The sequence below is a fragment of the Patella vulgata genome, chromosome 7, assembly GCF_932274485.2.
Source record: "Patella vulgata chromosome 7, xgPatVulg1.2, whole genome shotgun sequence".
In the NCBI taxonomy this organism is placed as follows: Eukaryota; Metazoa; Mollusca; class Gastropoda; family Patellidae; genus Patella; species Patella vulgata.
In genome coordinates, this window is record NC_065885.2 from 51,499,176 (window position 1) to 51,525,428 (window position 26,253).

The 26,253-nt window shown below is 33.9% G+C and overlaps 1 protein-coding gene and 2 long non-coding RNA genes across 4 annotated transcripts; 2 read left to right on the forward strand and 1 right to left on the reverse strand.

Annotated features, from left to right (window-relative positions):
• Nucleotides 1–1,481: 1,481 nt before the first annotated feature.
• Nucleotides 1,482–14,715, reverse strand: LOC126827688 (pleckstrin). Of its 2 annotated transcripts, none has more exons than XM_050557142.2 (10): nt 14,575–14,715; nt 9,007–9,165; nt 8,546–8,671; nt 8,190–8,242; nt 7,574–7,665; nt 6,971–7,143; nt 6,240–6,398; nt 5,228–5,317; nt 4,390–4,474; nt 1,482–3,678 (listed from the first exon to the last, which is right to left on the reverse strand). In XM_050557142.2, the coding sequence occupies exons 1-10, from the start codon at nt 14,620–14,622 to the stop codon at nt 3,539–3,541; spliced, it is 1,125 nt and encodes a 374-aa protein (XP_050413099.1). In that variant the 5' UTR covers nt 14,623–14,715; the 3' UTR covers nt 1,482–3,538. The 2 variants fall into 2 exon arrangements, with proteins under 2 accessions (XP_050413099.1, XP_050413098.1); XM_050557141.2 differs by having other exon boundaries at nt 1,482–3,681.
• Nucleotides 14,716–14,868: 153 nt separating this feature from the next.
• On the forward strand, nt 14,869–17,612 carry LOC126827689 (uncharacterized). Its single transcript, XR_007682837.2, has 5 exons — nt 14,869–15,034; nt 15,524–15,719; nt 16,125–16,244; nt 17,064–17,268; nt 17,583–17,612. It is a non-coding gene; the product is annotated as an uncharacterized LOC126827689 (long non-coding RNA).
• Nucleotides 17,613–17,678: 66 nt separating this feature from the next.
• On the forward strand, nt 17,679–21,820 carry LOC126827827 (uncharacterized). The gene is made up of 6 exons (XR_007682885.2): nt 17,679–17,736; nt 18,297–18,391; nt 18,934–19,633; nt 20,833–20,978; nt 21,306–21,385; nt 21,726–21,820. It is a non-coding gene; the product is annotated as an uncharacterized LOC126827827 (long non-coding RNA).
• The last annotated feature ends 4,433 nt before the right edge of the window (nt 21,821–26,253 follow it).

A 26,253-nucleotide genomic window follows, 5' to 3' on the forward strand; every position in this document is an offset into this window, starting at 1 on the left:
TTAACCCCTTATATCTGCCTAGCGATTAACGTGTTAACTTCTTACAGACAGTCACAGACTACAGATATTATTATTGGTATGACAGGTCTGATATATTAAAAAATTTAATGTTGAATTATAAACTCACGTTTTCTTTTCAATCTAATTGCATTTAAAGTGTGTATGGACACACGAAAGTCTCCAAAACACATATGGTTCAGCACGGTAAAAATACACAAAACGTATACGAAATCAAACCGGGGGCAATCATCGCGTAAAATTAAAGGACAAGTTGGCAAATCAAATCGTCAAACTACTTTATAGGGGTTACGTAACTCGACTCCAATTTTTTTATAGAGTGGTCCGACATACAGAACTATTTGATAACCGTTAGTAATTAAAAAAATCGTTAACTTTGCCGAGAGATAATTGAAACACGAAATTCGCTAAAAAAAACCCCAAAACAAAACAAAACGCAACAATGCTATAGATAAGGTATCCAGGCCACTACCAAGATGTTTGTCTCCAGCAACACCGTCATATGGACGTTATATTGATATTTCTTTGAAAACATACAAATAGTTGCTTGGGACTTGAATAAAGAGTTCTAAGACCCCTACAAAATCGCCTTTAATCAGGCCAATAGGTTTTACTGTCCAGCACAGTTGCTACGATAATAAACAATCTGGGCTACAGAATTTCCAATCTCGCATAATGCATCTTTAGAGATACATTATTGGAGATTCGATAACGAGTTGGCAGTTCTCACTATAATAGTTAACAACTAGATACAGTAAAGGCAATTTGCTGAAAATTTCATTCAAATTGATCCACTATGAACCGAGAACTAAGCGGTTGAAATTTCCGGCTAGCCTTGATCATCATTACTAAAGTCAGTACGATAAACAACATAATCTCGATTATCCATTTGATCGTTAAATCGTGAAGGAAAGTTATGCAGTAAATTTTCTCATAATCCACTAAAGATCACAGGCTAGCGATGCCATCTAGAGTTGATTATGGTCTGGATAGGTTAATTAATGTCTAATTAATAGTTTAGATAACATTTCAGGCCTAAAGATTTAGCTCTTGCATAATGCATCTTTAATTTTTTGTTTACTAGTGTACAACCCACAGACATAATAGCCTAGATTATATTGAAATGAAATGGTATTTAACATCTAACTGGGCTAATGAACGTTTCTGAGGAAAGTCTTTCTGTATATTGCCATCAGTGCCAGATTTGGGTGAACAAAGACCCTAAATTATTCCAATTGTGAGGCCACTCCCAATCCCTAACCCTTACTACTAGAGTGTTTTAAACAAAACGGAGTAAGGCCGAGGATGATGACGGATGTTTAAGATTACAGTACGTTTAATAAAAGCATGCCAAACGTATAGGTAGATCTGGCACTGATTGTTATGTAAATAGTTTGGTGGCTAACAACCCCTTCATTCTATTTTAATAGAATTATATGATAAAACAAACACATATTTGCAGATAAATTTTAAAAAAACAAGTTTTATGTCTAACAGAATAACTAGATAAGAGAGTATATACATACATGACTAATGAATGAACATTTAATATTAGAATATGACATAATTTATGATAATTTACATTATATTCATTTAAAAACATCGGAAGACTTTAAGTTGTTTATTTTTGGTTAAAATGATTCCCATTTTAAATATAAATAGCTCCTGTGCCTCTGATATAGTTTCAAAACAAAATGACTATTAAAAGAATCTATCATTATCCCAAGAGAGGATGAATGTTTTCCACATCTTAGCATGTTCAATTTTATCTTTATAGCATGATGAATACAGGTAATTCTAGTATAACAGTGGTAAGTCCGGATTCAACCACACCAGAAATTCACGATGGACTTTCTCGTCCAATGCAGGGATCGAACAAGTCTGTCCATAATTGGACAGATATTCTTTGGTACAAGTGAGTTCTGCAATAGGGTGAGGGCATCTTTCAGCTACACCACTGTGGTGTAAGTTTGAGCCAGATCTTTCCCTATATAAACCATGTTTAACAGGGTAATACTAATTAAAGTACTACCATTGAAAATATCCAGTTGACATAATTAATGATCAGTGTAGAGTTTATCACTGAAATTTCTCTAATCAACCTAAATAAAAACATGCATATTAAAAAGTATATATAAAATATTCCACATGACAAGAAATCATATTTCTTTTAATTAAACAATGAAATGATTCAAATATCTTTGAAATCACATAAAAATTTTGAATCTCGATCAAAATCTCTCTCTCTATTTGGTGGTTTGTTAATAAAAGAAAAAAAAAATAACAAAAGGTAAACTCTTAACAAAAAAAAAAACAACAACTTATAAACAGAGAAAACTGACATAAAAAAAATAAGAAAACAATAATAGTGGCAACAGATCAGCAGTTTTATTACCAACATCTAGGGAACATTGGCCCAAAAAACAAAGCAACATTTTTCTTTATGTCAGTTACGTTTCCATTTTGAAAATATTTTAACTTGATCTGTATGTGGAAAAATCAGCAGTTGTTTCGCTACCTGTTAGCTGATCATGCATAGATGCAAGGCATATAAATTGTAGATATTCTGATCAATTTTACAAGTTATCATTCCTGACAAATAATCTGTTGAAGTATTCATTCAGTTGAATATATCCTGTCATAAAATAATAACATATAAAACTATGTTAAAAAACAATCTAAAGTAAATACTGTTCTTAAAACATGAGTCTTATAACTAAACTGGCAAATTTCATATCTATATACACAACCTTGTTTACAGTTTTATATAGATTAGGTTTGCATAGAAAATAGTAAAACTGACTAGTTTGTAGAAAAAGACCAAAAATAAATGTAGTCTTTCAATTTAACATCATCCTCGGTATCTCCAGTGGTATCATTCTGATCTACTCCATTGATCCCTGGGTCCATTTACGGGGTATTCAAATTATCTGCCCTTGATGATTTCATTGGCCACATAGGTTGTGTCTACGAACCAATCAAAAAACAGATTACAATACCAGTCTTAGCATCACTGTTTATGTTCACCTCAATACAGCAGTTTGTAAATTTGATTATAAGAAACTTTGAAAGAAATTTAATGTTAAAGAATTGACATGCACACAAAAAGATGTCTTAAAGTATTTTGACAAAGTTTACAATGATTCCGCGATCTTAGTTTCAACAAAATGTGAGTTACCTCTCTTTGCCCACTCTCTTTATCTTTATGGAATTTTTTGATTGGTCAATAAAAATAGCACAAATATCAAGGGTGGATAATTTGACTATGTGTTTCCCCCATGGGAATACCGAGGATAATTAAACATCCCATAATGCAGGATTCAAAAATGATATAAATCTCAATTTTCAAAATACATAATTGTAAAATGCAAAATTTAAACAATTTGTTCATTCTACATGTATAACGTAATAATGAAGTGTAAAATACATTTACCAATATACCATATAAAAACAAGTTAACAAACCATGGTTACAACCTAAAAACTAATGGCAGGTTGTTTAATATTAAATTCAGTAGAAATTATGGAGTTTTGGAGCTTGTCTGTAGGAAAGGCAACCATTCATATTTCTCTTGTTCATCTTTATACTGTAGTGTTATACATTTACCTTTACTATTACGGATACTAACTCTATATCGGGCACTTTTATACTTTGAACCACCTGCTGAAATACAAAAATCTAAAATATGAAAAGGGAAATAACTCTAGTTTAAGCATGCTTCAGCATGCAAGGGAACTGATTTTTGTGACCATTTCTAAAGAGTATTTCATTTACTTCCATCTACTAATCAATATATCATTCTACATCATTTTATCTTCTATATGTTGCGGTAGATCCTTTCAAGGGAGATAAATCACCTACTAAACTATGCAATATGATAAATACAATATAAAGGGGATGTTCGATTGTCAGCCTGGAACGTCCCGAATTGACAGAACTGCAATCAAGTGATACAGAATTAAGTCATATCACAGTTCTGCCAGTCCCAACAGCTGAGGTGGTGTGAGTAGAATCGTGACATATTTTAGATAGCAAATATGTTTCAGCTGCCATGATTGGTTTAGATATTTTTTATGCAGTCGGCACATGCGTTGTACTCCGAAATTCTCCTTTTCACTCGATTGACACTATTTTTGGGATTGAGAGAATTCAATTCTGGAACGTTCAATCGAGCATCCCCTATGTTAAAGTAGATTCTATCAAGGGAGATAAATCACCTATTCAACTGTTCGATATGATAAATACAACATTATATGGAGCTTGATGCCATTCAATAGCTGAATGAAACAACTCGTGCATACTTTTATAGATATTTGATTTTTCGCTTTGAAACAAGATAAGGATGTAAATAGAAAAAATGATATATTTTACCTTTTTCTGTAGCAGGTTTGACTGTTTCTGTTATGGTACTATCATCTAGATAAAATACTTTACTTGATTTAACTGGACTCATCAACTACAATATAATATAACATATCTTGAAACATCAAAACAACATTGGCATAGCCAGAAGGGGGTCATTACCCCACATAGCCTAAAAAAGGTGTGATCGGGACACCTCCCCTTTCATCCAACTTCAAAAAAGCTTGCACATCTAATGCAAGACAATCTATTTTGTATCCAAAAAGAAAATGTATTTATCAAACTATTATACCCAAATTTGGGGGAGGTATGGGAGGTTGGCATGCACCCCCTCAACCCAAATTTGGTATCAAATTCACTGCAATTATTTTAAATGGAGTCCAATTTTAAAAATGTTCTCAATGGTTTGAGGGAGGAGGAGTTTAAAGGGACAATAACACTCTTGCTGGCTTGACAGCTCCAGAAAATAATAAATAGCCTTATTCTAAGTACTAGATGTGTTAGTGTCCTACCTGTTGTGTAAATTATCCATTAAATCCTATTTTACTTGTCCAAAGGGTTCAAAAATATATATAAATCCAAGTCACATTTGAAAAGCTTTACGTCAGGCTTTTCAAATCATTTAGTTGAATTTTTCCAATTTTTTAAATTAGGTGTGTTAAGATGAAATTTGTATCATCAATTAATTGAAATATTGTAAAGTAGTATTGTAGAGTGGTATTGAGCCTTTAATGGAGTCAAAATTTTCTCCGGGGTGCAGAGGGTTAGCATGCACCCCAATCCTCCAGGAAACTTGAATTGTCGGTGCTCCCATCATGCCTTTTTTACTTATTATCTAATATCTTACCACAGAATCAGCTGCCTTTTGGTATTGTATATGTAAAGGGCTATCTTTTAATGTAGCTTTAATTACTCTCCAACCTTTTCTTAAATTTCTCTGAAAATAATTATTAACAATAAATATTAATAATTAGTCCATGTATAAAAATACAATTTCAAGTGAGTCTAGGATCCGGTTACAACCCAATCTTTATATGTAGGTGATTATCAATGTCTTTTACTGAATCAAAGTAGTCATTTCCTTGCATATTGTCTTCCTGAATAGAATATACATTAGTCATAAATAATTCATCATTATCTATATGTGATACAAGCATTTTTACAATGAGATATATACATCAAACAAAACACTTTCAAGTTGATGATTCATCAAACACACTTTCAAATGCAACATTAACCCTATAGTTTGTGACAAATGGCTGTGACAGTATCTACAGGATGATATCAAAAATATTTTTAAAATCGTTATGTCAAAATACAGATCTAAATTTTGTTTCATTTTTTATGCAATGGACTTTTATATTTAACCTTTGTTTTGTTAGTTACAACTCTATAAATGTCTCTAGTAATTCTGTGACCACATCACATATAGCTTGACTAAACAAATGAAATGAAAATAAAATGAAATGGGGTTTAATGTTCTACTGTTCTGCTCTGAACTGGGCTAATGAAGACGGGCATACACCATACAGTGTGCTATGAGGGAAATTTTGCCTGGACAGCGGCACTACGGCCTACTCTTATATTGAATTCCAACTGTCAAAGGGATCTTTTACGTGCACGCCAATGTGTACACAGGACCTTGGTTTTGCGTCCCATCCGAAACGACAAGACAGCTGTTCTTGTCAGGCCCCCCATCCTGCATCACTGACAAGGGAGAACCAGGCCGGAAAATCTGGATGAACTTTTTCGGCCAATGCAGGGATCGAACACCCGATCTCCAGTGTCTTACCCATTAGCCACCGTGATCCCCCATTGAATAAACAATCATATGCTAATCCATTGCAAATGTAATTTACCTTTTTCAAAAGAAAAGACTCCTTTAAAATTTTTCCTTTCCTTAATCTTTCTGTTTTTTGTTCATCTTTGTCTGTTTCCTCTTCTTCCTCAGAAGAACTTGATTCACTGTCTGTACTATCATAGTAACTATTTCTCTTAGCTCCCAGATTAATAGATGTCTATATAAATATAACACACATTACATTACTTATAATATTTTATTTAGGTCAAAATAAAGTAGTGAAGTTATTTAGATATTTTTCTTGATGGCAGTGATTTCGCAGTTTAAAGATGCATTATGTAAGATTTAGATAAAGAGCTAGCCATTCTTGCTATAATACTTCGAAAATAGATAATGTAAAATGTATAATTTCATTCCAATTACTCTATTGCATGCAAAGATATTAGCCATTGCAGGTTTGACAAAATGTGCAATAATTGTAAGCACCATACTGATTGTTCGAAGCTAAGTCTCGCCCCTCCATTTTTAAATTAAATTAAAATATGGCTGAACCGTTCTAATCTATTTCATATCGGAGAAATCCCATGCCATCGAGAGTTGATTATGGCATGGATCAGTTAATTAATGTCTAATTAATAATTTAGAAAAACATTTCAGGCCTAGAGAAAGACCTGCAATAGGCAGATTCAGCTCTTGCATAATGTATGTTTAATTTTATAGGAATGTTAAAATATTTGATAAATATATATTGTAGTTTCTGTCAGTGTGGATTATATAGAGTAAACTTACAAATCTGTAGAGTTTATCATTATCATTAAACTTCTGACTAACACCATCACTACCATCTTTCATATCTACTTCCTGAAAATGTCCTAATTTTAGTAGAGTTTGTGCCATGGCAGCACCATTACCTCGATTACGAACAATTGACCATCTCATTAACCAATCAACTACATCACTACCTGAAATTTTATCAAACATTCATTTTAAAGGGAAGGTTTAAAGGTGCTAAAATGCTTTGGTTCACGGATGTGCAACTTTTGTTAGGATTCATCTTTATGTCTAGTTGACTAACAAGATTGAGGATAATTATTTATACTTCCACATTAAATGAGGACAAATAAAAATGTATAAAACGAACATCAAACCGATTAATATTCAATTGTTTACCTCAATAAAATCCAGTCTGCAATCCAATTTCTTACTAAAAATACATTAAATGGGTGGAACATGGGTGGGAAGGAACCATTATTTAATTACATTGACTGCAATCGAGCACAGCTTTGCTGTGTCATTAAATAAGATTTTCAACATGGATGTCAAAAGAAGCTTTTTGTCACATTCAACATTAGACCAAAGTATGAACAGTCTGAACAAGTAAAGAATATGTACCTTTAAAACAGTTTTTATAAACATTGCTGCCTCTAACATGTGAAGATGTTTCAATACCAGCTCCTGGTTCTTGAATTGCTCCAATAATTTCACTGTTAAATAAAATAATATTCAAATATTAATGCATGTGCTAACTCTATGTTTGTAATATCACACTCTACGCATCCTTGGTAAAGTCTTTCTAGTTTCTTTTGCATGGTTATATACTAGATGATGTCCAATTTTTTTATGAGAGAGAGAGAGAGAGAGAGATGGTTTTACATCCACTCAACACAAACTAGGTCATTTTGGGACTAACACATGGTTCAATTTTTATTTCAATAATTCGCTTGCGCATAGGGGCCTTTAGCAACGAGAGGAAACCGGAGAACCGAGAGAAAACCCACAAGGTTGGACAGGTGACCCTACTCCTGTCATGTACAACCTGGGAATCGAAAACACGTCAGTTGACTCAATGACAGACCTTACGATACAATGCGGCTGCGCACATGCTAACCATTCGGCAATTCCCCCACCCCCACCCCTATGTGCTAAAATGGATGCCATTTATATCTCTTTAGTTTAAAATTAGGATATCATAATTATATATATAATACTATATCACTAGTATACCCACCTCACATTTGCATAGGCTCTAAAATCTTTAAAAGGCATCTTATGAGGAGATTTCTGAAAATAAAATATATGTTAAAACATCTTGACACATTACTTGTACTGCAGTGAACAAGAGTTAGGGTTCAGGTAAGCCATTCCAGATTTAATATATGGCCATATTAGCATGTAAAAGAATCCTTGGCAGTTGGAATTTCTGTAACAGCACACACTACTGCACAGCATATGCCCATCTTCATTATCCCAGTCAGTGCAGAAATGTAGGACGTTAAACTTCATGTCATTACATGCAATAAAAGCATATCAAGGGCAATAACTCTTAATATTTAGTGGAAATGAAATATTTATTGGTTTACTTACCTCTTCTGATGAAGTTAATGAGCGTATAACAGCACTTATAGCATGAGCCCAACCATCTCTATCTTCTTGTCCAGCAGCCAGTAGTAATAACTCCTCTCCTGTAGGCATACATATTTTCACTAGACACTGTAATAAACAAATATTTTTTTATTGGTGAAATAATACCTTCTTACTCTTTACTGTGCTCCTTCGATCAAAAGCAAACATCAATTTAAAAAAAACAAAAAACCCCAAAAAAACATAATGTATAACTATAAGATAAGATTTTATTGTATCATCACAACCATCATACAACAAATTTAAATGCAACCTCTCCTTTTTCTTTTTTCTGTGCTTGTTCGCCTAACATTACAACCCTGATAAAAATACATTTACCTGTGCTCATTCCCCTGACTTTACCCCCCCCCCCCCCCCCCCCCCAGGATAAGAAACACACATCAGATAGATAACAATATATTTACCTGAGGATTTAACCCTGGTTCATCTAAACATGGACAAACAATAGCACAACCTTTTAAAGGAAATGTTTCTATCATTACATTCTTCTTGGATTTATGATAACATGATAATATTTCCTCTTCTAATGTAAACCATCGTACTTTCCATCTTTTACTGGGATTCTATAATAACAAACAAGTCATTAAATATAATATAACAAACAAGTCATTAATTATAACCTCTCACCAACGCAGAGAAAACAACTACAAACACTCTTACAAGATTCTTTCAGATAAAACACATGTATTATAAATACCAAAAGTATAGCTTAGTCATACCTGCTAGGGGTTATAAAATTTTCACAATAGAGGGGAGGGGGTGTCAATAACCAGCTTACACAAGTAACAAGACATTTGCTTTAAATTCGAACTGTTGAACATTATTATGTCATATCTGACTGAAATCTCTAAAAAAGCAAAAATGTCCAAATTCCAAAACCACAGCCCTACCTTCTTATGGGTGAGGACAAACAGTGTAAATCTGCAAATAAATGGATGCATTTATAACTGAGTCTGTCATATGTCTAATGAATTTATGGCCGTTCCAATTCTAATGACCATCACCTTGCTACACATGTACTTACATATGTCTAATTGTAAATTTTTATAATGCACCATGTCTTTACCTAATTGTATCCCCCACCCCCCCCCCCCCCATTACTACATTACTGTTATTATAATTAGTTGGCACTTAAAAAAAAAAACATCAATGAGTAAGTATATATTTAACAATTTTACTCCCAGGTCACAAGCATATATTATCCTAACTAATTAAATATAGTAATTAGTTTTAGATAGTTTTAACATTCATTAATCATAACTCAAGCTTCATGCTACATTTAGCATACATGTTCATGTAATTTACCAATCTAAATTAGATGATGTAATATACATTTACATATGCACCAGTATAATCAGTATATTATGTCAGACAATTAAAGATTAAATTCCACACTAGGTGTATGGCTAGGTACATATATAATATAAGCATGTTTGCCATTTGAAAACAACTTCAGCTAACAAGTTAAATGATAATTGTTTCAATGGTATTTACATGTAGTAATTAACAGCCTACTTCATGGTAATTAGGGGTATTTCTCTAATTGGTCATCGTTAACTGTATTGATTTTACATATATTCTATCATTGCTTGATGAAGACAAGAAATGTCCAGTCAAGACAAGACACTAACGATAGGTTGCTAGTCTAAAAAACTGAGGCAAACATCAGCCAATTCGTCCAAGCTAAGCATAATAGGTTGTCACATTAAAATTCTTTATGTAAATAATAAAAATAAATTTAAACTGTATAATGCCATTGGGTGATTGGCAAGTTTATATGACATATCAAAGGCAATGACTCTATAAATTCTTAGAAATTGTCGCAATCAGTATTCACCACAATAATCAAAACCAAAATTTATTGTGACATCAATATACAACTATATTTCAATGTGGGCGAATAAAAACGGATCCAGAGTAACAACCTATGATATGATCATCAGAAATAATTAAAATTTAATAGGTTTCAGAGTACTAGCATATATTATACAAAACATGTACTGATACATGTAGTCAGATGACAAGGTTAGCTGATTGAGTTATTGGAAATCAATAGACTTCTTTGTCTCATGAACATAAACACTCTGTATAAATTACAAATCAATTGGATAATAGTGATAGTTCTAGTCATTACAAATCAATTGGATAATAGTGATAGTTTTAGTCATTAAAGTATCTGTAAGATTTTTAAAAGTAATCATGGGGATCACGTGGCTAAGTGGGTAAGACGATAGCTCGCTAGCCTGGAGGTCGGGTGTTCGATCACTGCATTGGCCGAGAAAGTTCATCCAGATTTTCCGGCGTGGTTCTCCCTTGTCAGTGATGCAGGACGGTGGGGCTGACAAGTAAAGCTGTCTAGTCGTTTGGATGGGACGAAAAACCAAGGTACCGTGTACACATTGGCGTACACGTAAAAGATCCCGTGGCAGTTGGAATTCGATATAAGAGTAGGCCATAGCGCCGCTGCCCGGGCAAAATTTCCCTCATAGCACACTGTATGGCGTATGCCCGTCTTCATTAGCCCAGGTTAGGAGCAGAAAAGTAGGACGCTAAACCCCATTTCATTTCATTTCTTAAAAGTAATCATGGGCCATAACTCTGTGAATGTAATCACTGTAAGTCATTGAAAATCAATTCATCTCATAAACATAAACACTGTGTATTCAAGCAATCAATTAATAACTTTATCCTCTAAGAGAGTCCACAAGATTTTTCTAAGAGATCATGGGACAAAAAATACATCAGCATTTCAGAGTGGCCGTATCAAAAGGATTTTGGAAAAAATGTTCATGTGGTAGATTTGGTTTCAGTAGCTTAAAATTTTTCATGTATTCTTTAAAGAGCCAATCCCTATAATATTTCGGAGCATAAAACTGCTTAGTTTTGTGTTAAAATCCCTTATAATCCTCTACCTTAGGGCTGAGCAACTAACTCAATATATGTGATACGTTTTCAAACAACTTAAACCCGTCAGTCTTAATCTAGAAACGGAGACCGGTGTCCCAAGCTGTATTATTCGGTATCTGGATAAAACCAGATTTTTATTTTATAAAAATAATGTGTAGGTGAAATTTACCTTTCGTTATCAAGTACAGCACATTGGTCATTCACTGTATAGACCTCTAAAGGAACGGGAATCGATTATTAGGTCACCCAACGAAAAAATTGATCCGAAATCTTAAAATGGTTACGTGTCCGGATAAGCAGTTTTGGCGTTCACGTCCAAACGACTCAATATTTTGGGCTGAATTTTTGGGACTAGATAAATACACCATTCCTCTATATTTTGGTGCTTAAATTTTATACTTACTCAGACTTTTATTTTTGAGACTCTGTTCAAATCGGGATAGTCCCTTTAAAATAATTTCCCCCCAATAACTGAAATAATATGTGTTGAAAAATAACAAGGTGACTGAATCACTGTTGGATGTCACTTAGACACACCTCAAAAACTCTTCTCGGGTTCATCATAGAAATATATATTTCTATGCATTCATATACAAAACATTATAATATAATACATGTACTCTGATCATTATAGTTCATTGTATATAATGCAATGACTTACACAGCTACACTGTACATATGTGAGTCATCTCTACAATTTGTTCTAGTTTTTACATCCATTGTCAACTACATAATGGCATAGCAATATTACACTGAACATATGCTACCAATACTATGTGTAATTAATACAGTTTTCTGAGTACATATGTATATATCATTATTACAGATTTAAAGAACAAGAGGGTTGCAGCCTTCTGAAACTCTGTACTACAAATCATACATAAAATTAAGAAATACAATCTTTCCAGATATGTTTGACTTGAGCCAAAGAGAGAGATATGGGGTTTAACATCAACTTGACACAAACTAGGTCATTTCGGGAGGAAACCAGAGGACCCGGAGAAAAACCCACTCATGTTACATATACATGTATGCTCAGAATCGAAATCACGCCACATGACTCAATGGCTGGCCTTAAGATTTAAACTGCATGCGTTAGATCATTCGGCTACCAAACCCCCAGTTAAACACGAGTCTCCAAATTCTAAGCTGCATTCCGGAAAATGTATATGCATTTTTTCGATATTTTCTGAAGATAGTATTTTTGACGTTTTTTTATTTCTGTGACAGTTTTATATCGAAAAAACGAAATATCGCACAGCTCTAAATTTCTCACAGCCTAATCTACTGCAATATCAATGCTAGATAATCTATCTGCTTGGATTCAGTGGGATTAAAAACAGGAATATCAATTTGATTTCGCGGAAAAATAAAGATGGTGGTGAGCTTGCTATATAAACTTATATATATCATGACATCATCTGACAATAATACTGTATATAAAGACTTGTAACAAGTCCAAACGATTGAATTATTGCAATATCTTTAATAGTCAAAATATAATGTCAATAAAAGTTACATAAGCTTATTGTGATAAATTGATTTATTGAAATTACTGTCCAGCCTTAGTTGAACACAAAACAGTGTTGAGTGCAGATTTATCAAGTATAAATTCTTATAACCAATCTGATTTACACTATGTTTCAATTCACTATAATATAGTGAAATGAAATGGGGTTTAACGTTCTACTGTTTATAATATAGTGATTGTTTAATCCATAGAACTGTGTTGTGTTATATTATTAAAGAAATTGCTATAATATCGAGTAAAAAGATAAATTAGATTATTACAGTATTTTTAATGATCAAAAAAATATTGTCAATAAAATTTACATATTGCGATATTATTGATTTATTGTCCAGCCCTAACAACAATACGTCATGTATATGACATTTCCATGTGAGCGTATAAAGATAGGTTGCCAGGCAACGAAACATGCCCACAGCAGCTAAATCGTCCGGGCAGTCAACAAGTGTTGTCGCATATTTTTACTTCTTTCGGTAATGAAACATTTATAATACACTAAAATCTGATTAAGAGTAACAACTCAGGAAGTAATTATCAGAAAACCATTAGAATTTGTTTGGTTTTTTATAAAGTTCTGCCCCATGCTAACGTTTAGTATACAAAACTTTCAATATCATGGATTTAGCTGTTCAAGTCATAAAAATTCATTGAAAATCAATATACTTGTTCGTCTCAAGCTCTTAAACTCTGTGTATCAATCTGAAGTCAAATCTGGCAGTAATTATCGGAAATCGCTGAAAATCAATGGGCTTCTTCGTCTCATGACCTTAAACACTGTGTATAAATTTAATGTCAATTAACTTTGGCCTTTAGAGCGTCCACAAGATTTTTTGTAGTGATCAAGGGCCATAACTCTGGCAGTAATTATCTGAAATCACTGAAAATCAATAGGCTTCTTCGTCTCATGGCCTTAAACACTGTATATAAATTTAAAGTCAATCGGATATTAACTTTAGCCTCTAGACGACAATATACGACCACATTTCAATGTGGGCGTATAAAAAGGGCAGGAATCATTTTAAAACAGTACAAATATTATAGTGTCATATTTCTGAGTGAGAGAGTTAATAATATTAAAAACTGCTATTGCAGAGTTTTACATACGTGGGTTGAGGAGTACAAAAACTTCTAGAGCAATCATAAATATAAATAATAGGATGTTTTGTAAACCAGTTATTCAGTGTCTCAATTTTGAATAGTTATTTTGAATATGACATGATAATGAAATAAATCTTTTTATTTATATTCTTTGTTCATAAAAGGGAAAGGTAACATTTCCAGCGGACAGTGACATTAATAAAATGCAGTAATGACAGATGATGTTTACAATATACACATCAGTATGTGACTAACCCACTATGTATAGGCCTATATGTACTTTGACATAATATACTAATATAGGGGCTGTGACTGACTGAGAGTGTGAGTCAGAACAATTTTCGTTTTACGTCTCATGAATTTCTAAGGTTGTGTATTTGATCCAAAATATTTCACTCTCACTCCAATAGGCAGTGTCGACATAGATAAAACTACCCACCTGCGATAGAACAAAACCAGTTCGCAAAGTAAGATTTTCTTTGTCCATCTTTTCTTCTCAACAAGTCACACATGTCAACAAGCCGTCATCTTCCTTGTTTTCTTTAAAGATACGACTTCCGGTTGTCCGCTTTAAAAGGGGTTGCCTCCCCTTAATTGTAAGTGCAGGAGGACACAATCAGCTTCATAGACATAATGTTAGGGTGCCCCATGCATAGATATCCTATAAAGACTAGATAGGCCACAAAGCCAAGTGCGCATCATCAGTAACGTCACAACGCGCCGCCATCTTGAAAGTTGTAGTCTATGTAAACAGGAAGTACTAAGTATTGGGGCATAAGCGTTAGATTTCATGTATTTTGTTTTTTCGCAATGGCTTCAAAAGGACCCCAATGCTATGCAATAAATTGTACCACGTACAAGAATCCACAGAGCCGAGCGGAAGGCGTCACATTTCACAAGTAAGTGTATTATAAGTTATTATTAGCCGACACGGCGACAGAGTATTTCATTGAAGTTGAAGTTTGAAGGAGGACCTCGTCATCACACAAACCTGCGGATACACTACAGAGACGATTATAAAAAAAAAATAAACAATAGGCCTATATCAAGAGAATGGATCCCGGGGCAAGCCGTAAGCGTCCACTGTGCTGTACAGTCCCGGTACTGTAATGATACAGCAAATTAGGCTTCTCTCAAAATGACACAAACTCACAATAAACAAAAGCTGACCGCCAGACGATCAATGATTGATCATGGCTTTCAGTCAGACTTGGATTTTCTTCTTTTTTTTTGTACCAGCAATAATCGAAAATCCTCCATTTTTAGTATAAATGACTCATATAATGATCTGACCATCGCATTTTTTAATAAATAATGAAACAGTAAAGAATTGAGGATCTTGACAGCTGTCGCCGAAGGTGAAATTAATTTTCTTTTTTAATTGTCAGGTTTCCAAGTGCTGAAAAAAATCCAGATCTTTTGCGTGTATGGATTCGCAACTGTAAGAGGATGAAACAACCGTCTAAATACAGCCTTGTGTGCAGTAAGCATTTTGAAGATGCTTGTTTTGACCGAACAGGCCAAATAACTCGCCTGAGAGAAGGAGTAGCCCCCACTATTTTCAATCTGCCTCCTCATTTACAGGTATGACTTTGCTGAAATTGGCTCTCACTCTCTAGATGTTGTATTCCGTGGGTATTATCTGTCATTGTCGATGTGATATTATTTTATTCGCTTTTTATACGCCCACATTTTCAAGTGGACGAATATTGTCGTTGCCCCTGTCCGTCCGTCCACAATTTTTGGGTGGACTCTCTACAGTTCACAATTCTTGTCCGATTTTGACGAAACTTGAAATGTTGGTTTATCCCAGTCCCAAAAGATCTCGACTGTTTTCGATATTGGCATGTAATGTTGTAATTGATTCACTAATGCATGACTTGTTGAATAAGTAATTCATGCCCCTAGATGATTAAATTCCTTACAGTGTATTTCTAGTTTCTATCATATTTTGTGATCAATAAATAAATCATTATTTTACTCTTTTAGCTCAAAACGTCCAAAGTAAGGAGTACCCTGAATTCATGCAATGAAAAGCTTGAAGGAATTGAATCATCTGCTGTTGACCCAAATGATGTAGAGTACTTAGATAAAATTGTAATAAATCAGGTAATTTCCATCTTTCTCTTAAAGGGACAATAACACTCTTGCTGGCTTGAAAGCTCCAGAAAATAAATAATATCTCTATCTAAGTACTAGATGTTTAAGTGTCCTACCTGTTGTCTAAATTATCCATTACATCCTATTTTAATAGTCCAGAGGGTTCGAAAATATTTTTAAATCGGAAGTTTCATAAAAGGTTTACGTTCGACGTTTCAAACCATTATGTTGAATTTTTCAAAATTTTTAAATTAGGTGTGTTAAGATTAAATTTGTATCATCAATTAATTGAAATATTGTAAAATAGTACAATTTGTTGACCAGAATAAAGATTGGGGCATATTATTCAGTTACAACAAGAGTGGTATTGAGCCTTTAATGGTTGTGACCAAGAATTACATGTATGTTATTCATTGTGATTGAATTGATAATCTGTAACATTAATTGTTTCCAGTGTTGTATATTTTAAATTATTCATTTAAACTATCTGCTTGATATTTACTCATAAAAAATGATGATATAAATTATTACATACATGAGATTTTATCACACATGCATAAGGTGAATTATGACCTAATGGTATTTATAGGGATTACACTTTTTGGATAAAGTAGGAATTCCGCTACTGAAAGTGGGTTTGTCCCATAATGGTATTTGAACCCACGTTCATTCCCAGAGTAAGGCCCAAATCATCAGCATAAATTCAATGTCAGTACTCTTCTGGCGAGTTAGCTTTAAGTGATAATGTGCATTAAGTTATGCATTACATATATTTCATTACTGGATATTTGTATTAATAGTAACTTCTGTTTGTACATATATCTGTAGGATCATTCATATACCAGTTCCCCAATGAAATGGAAAAGGAAACTGCAGGAAGCGGAGGCAAAGCTTGAAACTGCCAGAAAGAAGTTACATAATTGCCAGAGACGAGAGCAAAGATCAAAACAAACTTGTCAAGTTCTGGTGCATGATCTATATGAAAAGAATATGATCAATATGGAATTACGCTCTAAGCTAGATTCATATGGAGGTATTTATTTTTGCACTTTGGAATAATATCTGTTTACTGAGTCTCAAAGTGTTAATATCACTGTTGTCTTGAGGTCTGTTGTTACCTACATGTACTATAGATCCTATTCAATTACTTCAAATGATAGTAAAACATTCAGTCCGACATTCATTTAAAAAAAACAAAACAACATAATCTATTCTTTAACCATATGATTTTTAATGGATTCATCGAATTTTGAGTATAATATTTTTAAATTCTAATCTAATAACAGAAATACCTAATTATGTTCTCAATTCTTATGCACAATATTTTATAATTATTTACTTTGGCAGATATCCCATGTGAGCTTTTCAAGAGACCGTCAAAGGATTACACTAGTGATCAAAGAGATTTTGCCTTGTCTTTACACTTGAGTTTTCCAAAGGCATATGATTACCTTCGTGAAACTGTCAAGATTTGTCTTCCGCACCCAAGATCTCTGAGACGGTAATTTTATTTGAAATTATATATCTGTGATTGTGAACAATTTCTTACCTTACTTTCTCCCTTTCTTGAATGATGGAGAACCTCACCAAATTTAGAATTTTTGGACCAGGAACTGGACCCCAAGCGCTAATCATCTTTTTCTTCTTGTTGTTCTTATGGTGAAGCTCTTCGAAAAAGCCCAAGGCTCCATCAATTCAAGTCAAGTCTGATCGACATGAAAATAGCATGCTTGTTCTTCGAAAAATTACCTCATTGGTTTTCTCCGGGAACTCAAGCTTCCCCCCACTGCTAAAGACCCATACGGGCAAGCGAATTATTGAAATAAAATTAAACCATATGTTAGTCCCAAAATGACCTAGTTTGTGTCGAGTGGACGTTAAACTCTATTTCTCTCTCTCTCTTTGAACAATTCTGCATCGATTTAATGAATTAGATATGACGTCGCAATTCCAAGCTGGTGGTGATGACCTCATGCTCGGTTTCTGGTCCATATAGTACTATCATAGAAGTTTATTTATTTGTGTGTGTATGTTTTTGAAAATATGCTTTGTCTTTTTTAGTTGGATAGAAAGTGTGGATTCGGCACCAGGATTGAATGTTGCAATGCTGGAGGTACTTAGAAAAAAAAAACACAGTCCCCAGATGAATATACAAGGTATGAGATAATTGTTCTTATGCACTAGGCCAAAAATAAAAATATTTTGTTTCTGGTAACCCGACCGACTCATAGTATAATTTTTCATATTGCCTGCATCATCTTTGAAAGCACACAACATAATTATTATGGATCTAGATATGAGTTTTTTTTTAAAAAATAACACCTACCTACCCTACCTATTTTCCATCCGTTACAGGAAATAGAACCCTTTTTTTTGGTCCTATATGTGTAAAACCATTCAATTTCCAGAAACTGTACCGAAACAAGTGATATTTGTTGGTCCACTATTTATTTTTTCAATATTGAGAGAATCCAGGAAAATGGACCTTTTTGGAGCAAGATTGTGAAAAATCTATTTATTTATTTAAAAGTAAAAGAGTATGTAGATATCTTATTTTTGAAACTAAACTCTGAGATATAACTATGGAATACAGTTACTTTGTTTATTTGTGTGTGACCTTTTGTAGAGTATTCTCAAGCAAGTTGTATGTTTAGCTCGGTATTTAGCAATATAATGATAACTTTTTACATTTTTTCAGTTGTTGCCTAATGATTGATGCTATGGCTATCCGTCGCCACATAGATTACAACTGGCATGATGGTACGTATAGTGGCTATGTAGATATGGGTCATGGTGCTGAAAATGGGGAAGCTAAAGAAGCTCTTGTCTTCATGTTAGTTGGACTGAGTGGTGGATGGAAAGCACCCATTGCTTACTTCTTCACCAAGGTCTTGACAGCTGAGACCCAGAAGCAACTGGTTCATCATACCATTGATAAACTGCATGAATTAGGCTTTCAGGTGCATGCATTAACTATGGATGGCCATGCCACCAATGTTTCCATGTGTACTTTGCTTGGTGCTAACTTTGATTTCACAGGAAATAATTTGCAAACATACATTACTACTGGTCTACCACACAAAACGTGCATAATTTTTGACGTCTGCCATATGATAAAACTTTTGAGAAACATGCTTCAGGCCTATGGTGCTTTAGTTACATCTGATGGTAAAGTTTCCTGGCAGTACCTGAGTTTGCTCAATACAGTGCAGGAAGAGGACGGTCTTAGATTGGGTAATAAGATATCATCTCGTCACATCATGTTTTTCAAGCAGAAAATGAAGGTGTCATTAGCTACACAGCTATTCTCTTCATCTGTTGCCAAGGCTCTACGTACCATGAAAGATATTGGTGATAGGAGGTTTGAGGATTGTCTTGCAACTGTAAAGTTTATTGAGGTAAATATATGTAGCTTTTATCCCAATCAGCCTAGATTTACAATAGTAAAGAAAACATATTTTAATTTTGTTTAGAGGATGACAATTAAATATCGAAATTTTTGTATCCATTATTTAGCGTATCGACAGACTGTTTGATATATTGAACAGTAGATCTCCCAGAGGTAAGGGCTACAAAAGCCCCATTAATGCTAGCAACTTGGCTGTTACTGAGTCATTTTTGAAAGATACAGAGGCATTTCTTCTGAACATCACAATGCTCGATGGCCAGCCCCTTTTGACAACTAAAAGGTAGCATAATGAGAGTTGGGCTTTGAAATGTTAGACAGTTAATGTTTCTGTATTAAATTTCTCAAGAGTTGTAATTTGTTTCTGTGCAGGAATGATTTTTTTCTTAAAGATGCATTATGCAAGAGCTAAATCTGCCTATTGCACGTTTTCTTTTGGCTTCAAATGTTATATAAATTATTATTTAGACATTTATTCACATGACATAATCAACCCTTTAGTGCATCGGATGCCCGAGATTAGAGCCATTTAAAAAAATTTAACATTAAAATGGATAGTCTAGATTGTCAAATATCGTTGCTAGGATAATAAACAATCTACGCTCTATCTTGTCAAAACTTCAAACACTTATAACTTAGCTCAGAATAAAGTAATTTGAAATTTTCAATATATTCATTTTTCATTAACTATTTATTTTAACTATTATAGCAAGAACGACCATCCCTTTATTTAAATCTTACATAATGCATCTTTAATTGTTTCTAATGTTTTATTAATTTCTATTTAAAGAATTATTTTTTGTTTAAGACTATTTTCCCATGAAATTTTGATATCACAGTTGTGTGGACATTTAGTCTGATAGGCAAAAAAATGTCTTTAAACTGATAGGTTGATTCTTTATCTGTAAATTTTACTGCCATACCAATTATTACTTGCCTTTAAATTTTTAAAAGACACAAATATCAAACATTATTATTATATGAAATGGATATTGCAGTAATTAGATTTGAATATTTAACCCATTAATTTTCACGTTGATGTATGTTTTAAAATCTATTTTCGTTGCATCTGGATTTGTTCTTCTAATTTATACATGTACTAAAATTATTCAACAGTCTTATTTTTTCTACGTCATGTATTATATTTTGTAATGGATTTGTACTAGATTAACTTTATTTTTTTCTCCCTAGGTCAATGTGTGGGAAAGGTTTAATTATTGCAATTGAATCTACATTGACCATAGCACACCAAGTTCTTGGTAATCAGAAATATCTGCTATGCTACAAATTAAGCCAGGACCACTTAGAATTGTTTTTCAATGCGATCCGGCGGGGTGGTAAGTAAAAAATTGTTGTAATTTTGCTTAAAGGGCATATGGGACCAATATGGAATTCTAATTTGTGTTTTTAATTTCGAATATTATGGATAATAAGTTAAAGGTTTAGCTCCTTTAAAATCAAGGTGCCACAACTCAATTTGTTCATCCAATATTTGATGTACATGTATGTTGTTATTTTTATCAACCAGATCTTGGATGAGGTTATCACCAAATCGGCCTTACAGGGATGTTTAGGACCATCCTATATTTGAAGATAATAATTGAGCTCGTGACTCGCTGTATGTGGCTTATCTTGCATTACATTTTGCTTGAAATTTCTTTCAGGTGGTTGGAATAACAATCCCTCTGCAAAAGTTTTTGAAAGCTCTTTCAAGAGAATCATTACCCATTGTGGTGCTTTGAAGGTGAGGAAAAAATTTTCAAGAGACAGCAATTGGAACTTGGTAGCTGTTGGTTTTCAAATCAATCTTGTTCAAAGTAAAAAATGTTCAGACATTTGTAATAGTGGTTTTGAATGCAGAAAATCTTTCCAGGTGTTTTGTCTCAGATTTAGTTAATATATTGCTACTTTCATCATGTAATTTTGAATGAACAAATTATTCACATGAATAGCAAAACATCATGGAGGTATTAAGAGGTATCAATCTAAATATAAGCACATCCATGCAGTGTGCTGAATACATATTGCCAATTTACAAAACATTTTTTTGTTTTGGGAGTAATTTTTGCCATACATATTTTTAGGTTTCCAAAGAAGGGAATTGTATCGCCCAGGATGACACAAGTCTTGTGCAAGCCAGTACATCGACTTACTTGCCACCAGATGCAGGGAAATCGGAAAATGATGATGGTAATGGTGAACTTGACTTGTATGAAGTAGAAGCAAGGAACCTCTTGGACCACAGCTACAGCAAAAACCAACTGTCTTTGGTTACCCTGAATATCATTGTGTACATTTCAGGGTGGATCATCCGTAAGCTTTCAACACAGTTGTCATGTCAAATCTGCAAAGATTCTTTGACTGGGTATCCCTCTGATAACTGTGGTGTCTTCCATCTTTTGAAGAACAAGCAAAATGGTGGACTGTTGACCCCATCACAAAGTCTAGTGTATGTAGTGATGTCTGCAGAAAAGCACTTAAGGAGGATGACAGATGTTTGTCGTGTGAACTCTTCATTAAACTTGTTGCGTCTTCAAACATGTGTTTTAACAGACTGTCTTGCTGTTGATTTATTTGACTCAAACCATGGCTATGAAACTCATGAAGGTGTTCAAAACCATAATTTGTCTTTAATTAGATCAGTTGTCTCAGTTTTCTTCAAACTAAGACAGCATCACATTGTAAAACTGCACAACCTCCACAAGCAATTTGATAACTGCAGACACACTTTAACAAAGTCCATTTTGTTTAAAGGACAATGAGCCTTTATTTTTTATATGGAAAGTAGAGGCACCCAATCTTACTAGAAAACTGGTGTATGTAGTAATGTCTGCAGAAAAGCACTTAAAGATTGGTTCCCGCGTACAAACTGGGTGATTTAATGGTATATATGGACTAAAAACATATTCAAACTAATTAATTTGTCATAATTATGCTTCAAATCCTTCTCAAACATTGTAATTACGAAGGAATGCCCTGCTATTAAAATTCGATCAAACCAGGTTATGTTAACGTCACGTCTTGGAAGTCAGAGGTGAATTCATTGAATACATAAGACGATGTTGTCTTTTATCGCTTACTATTATCGAATCCTAATTAAATTCTCGGATTATCCACTGTTCGCTTGTGACCTTTGACATCACGCATGCAGAAATTCTTAATCATCGGGCTGTTGATTAGGGGAACCCTTACATTTTTATCCTGTATACTCTCCATGAGTGTTTTTCGGGGAATCCAGTATTTTTCTAGTAAGATTGGATATCTCTACCTTCCATATATACCAAAATTGCCATACTTTTATTGGAAATAACCACCCTATAAATAATTTTCTGGGAACCCATCTTTAAGCAGGTTGACAGATGTTTGTCGTGTGAACTCTTCATTAAACTTGTTGCGGCCTCAAACATGTGTTTTAACAGACTGTCTTGCTGTTGATTTATTTGACTCAAACCATGGCTATGAAAATCATGAAGGTGTTGAAAACCATAACTTGTCTTTAATTAGATCAGTTGTCTCGGTTTTCTTCAAACTAAGACAGCATTGGCAACCTCCACAAGCAATTTGATAACTGCAGACACACTTTAACCAAGTCCATTTTGTTTAACTCTTAACTGACCCATGTGGACATTTATAACATTACCATTAAAGTACATATGTCGACTTTTGTCGACATTTCGGTTAGCCAAATGCAGCATTCATAGCTTAATGAGAGTTACTTCCCATATAAACAGACAACCTTCCTTGCTTTGTTTGCATCCTGTTTGACATGTTAAAACAGATATTTAAAAATCAGCACTTAACAGTGGTAAAAAAACAGATTTTAAGTTGAAATGAGAGTTGGTTTATTCATCATAACATTATGAGTTATAAGACCCTTTGTTACATGATTACATTAAATAATCAGGCGACGCCTTTATATATACAATGGTGGTGACATCGCAGGATTTTAAAATTTATAGGATTTACAATAAAAGATTGTTAAAACAAAAGTAGATTATTAAAGGAGCCAAGTCTCTAACTCAGTATTATCCATAATCTTCGACATAAGAGACACGAATTAGAATTTAATATTGGTCCATTTCATTCAATATTGATGTTATTATCTTGCCATGAACATAAGGGCTCCTGATATCCAATATTTAAGACACAATGAATGTTTTAAAATCAAAACACGAGTCGTGTACTCTAATGCTCTCAAGTGCCAGTTGTAATGAGGCGTATTGAGTAACGAGGCAAAGCATCAGTGCAGAAAAGAAATATCAAATCTTACTTGTGATGTAGACTGGACTTACCAGGCATGAGCGATTGGCATTCAATTTTCGACGAAAATAACTGATTAGAAGTTACAATTAAAATGTTGAAAATATGAATGTAAAGCAGTTTATATACACTCATATTACATTAATACGTGCTTTATGATCCATTTTAGGTGCCAAAGATTAGAGATTTAGCTCCTTTAAATTTATCCAAATTTAATGATTTACATGATTATTGGTAAAGATGCATTATTTAAGATTTATACAAAGAGCTGGCCATTCTCGCTATAATAGTTTAAAAATAGATAATTTAAAATGAATATATTGAAAATTTCAGTCAAATTACTTTATTCAGGGCGCATTTATGAGCTTTGGAAATGTTGAGAAGAAATAGCATACTTGTAGTCTCGATTGTCGATCAATATATTCCCAAGATAATAAGCGAAGACTCGATTGTCCACCAACCGCTAAGGTGATATTATTATTTAATGGGTGCGGTGTTCTAATCTACATAAAGTCGGAGCCATCCTATGGTCTAGAGAGTTTATTATGGCCTTGTTATGTAAATGTCTAAATAGTAATTTATATTACATTTGAATCCAGAAAAAGACCTGCAATAGGCAGATTTAGCTCTTACATAATGCATCTTTAAATAAAAAATGATTAATCAAATTATATAAAAAATAATATTATATAAATTGTGTTTAAAAAAATGATTATCACAAATTTAAGTAATTTTATAGTTATTGAATCAATCCAGTATTGAAAAGTTCATTTCTGCTAAAAAAAAAAAAAATAAAATCCTCCTTGATTTTTTTCTTAATTACTTCTTCTACCTCCTGGGTTCCAGAAAGTTTGGTTGTTGATTTTGTTTGAGTGACCTGTCTTCATTAGCCCAGTTGGAGCAGAGCAGTAGAACATTAATCCCATTTCATTTCATTTTGTTTGAGTGTTGATCAGGTTTTCTATTTCTATATTGATTGTAGTTGTATCGGGTGGGCTGTGAAGTTTTATTCTCCAATTTAACTTTGTGTTAAAAACAGTTACCAATATATTTATCCATGATCATCATTGAGACATTTTCACAGTATTTTATAGAACGGGCTGAGTAATTATATAGGCCCATTTATTATAAGAAGGTTGCACAAGCGTCAGTCTGACACTGTCTGTTGTTACCATGATTTTGATTACTGACCACAAAGCAGAATTATTTCATATGATCGAGAAAATGTATACAAATAATAAAACCCGATTCCAGTGTCACATTTCACCGCTGGTAACCGCCTGTACTAAGACACAAATATTATGAATCATCAACAGTACCACGGCCACTTTTCCTTGTTTACGTTAGGCCTACAATAGTCCAATACAATGACGAGTGTGGATCGAAGAAACTAAACCTCGGCTAGACCCCTTGGTTACGGCCAAATGATAGCTGTAAGGGGCTAAATTACAATTTAACGGCCTACACTAAGCCGAGAACGCCCGTGGCATTGTAAATAAATGAACATGCGGTTATGTTATGCACTCGGTGTTTTGACAGACTACAACCAACGTAGCAACTTCCAATATGGCGACTCTATTCTACCGGAAGTCAGCAGCTTATTGCCTATCTAGTCTTTATAGGATATCTATGTCTTTATAGGATATCTATGGCCCCATGCAGCCAAAATTTTCCCTACTGTAATCTGAACTCGACACGGCGAATGTGCACGCTTCAGTGGCTTGTCTCAAAGTGATTTCTGGCTAGTCAAGCGGTTCGATAACAGTCAGAACAAGAGTCTACGAGTCTATAAATAGCCATCGCACGTGGAATTCTCTACACATCTATCAACTATTACAGCTATAAAAAAATTATTGTTGACGATTCTGAATAGCAGTAATATTTCACTTTTTGGTTATTACACCAGCTTTAGAAATTACGTTCGTTTTGTTTTTTAAATTGCTTTATCATTAGGAGCAGCATCTTTTGGTTTAGTACAAATAATATCTCTGAAACACTCGGGTTAGGCAAGAACATATTACTAGCAGTAGTTTCATTTTACTTTTACAAGGTTCTTAAAACTATTGTTGAGTTGATCAACGTGCGTATTTCTGTTTCTAAATTCAATTTCTTGTTCCAGCTTTCTGTTATGTTTCGTAAAGATAGTAGTCATGATTATCCCGACCTGTCAGTCAGACGGTGAATGGTCAGTAGACCGGTTAAGCGGAAGTGGAAGTTGCAGAACAGTGTGCTATATGGTGAATTTTGCCCGGGCAGCGGCTCTACCGCCAATTCCACGTACACGCCTCGGTTTTCCGTCCCATTCAAACGACTAAACGCTTGCCAGACCCCCCGTCCTGCACCACTGACACC

What these genes read in the sequence shown, in the direction of transcription:
- LOC126827688 (XM_050557141.2), bottom strand. Translation starts at nt 14,622, where the DNA reads ATGGACAAAGAAAATCTTACTTTGCGAACTGGTTTTGTTCTATCGCAG. An exon ending in CATTAACTTCATCAGAAGAG is followed by an intron (nt 8,243 to 8,545) that starts GTAAGTAAACCA and finishes TTTTATTTTCAG; the next exon opens with AAATCTCCTCATAAGATGCC. An exon ending in AAAAGGCAGCTGATTCTGTG is followed by an intron (nt 4,475 to 5,227) that starts GTAAGATATTAG and finishes ATTATATTGTAG; the next exon opens with TTGATGAGTCCAGTTAAATC.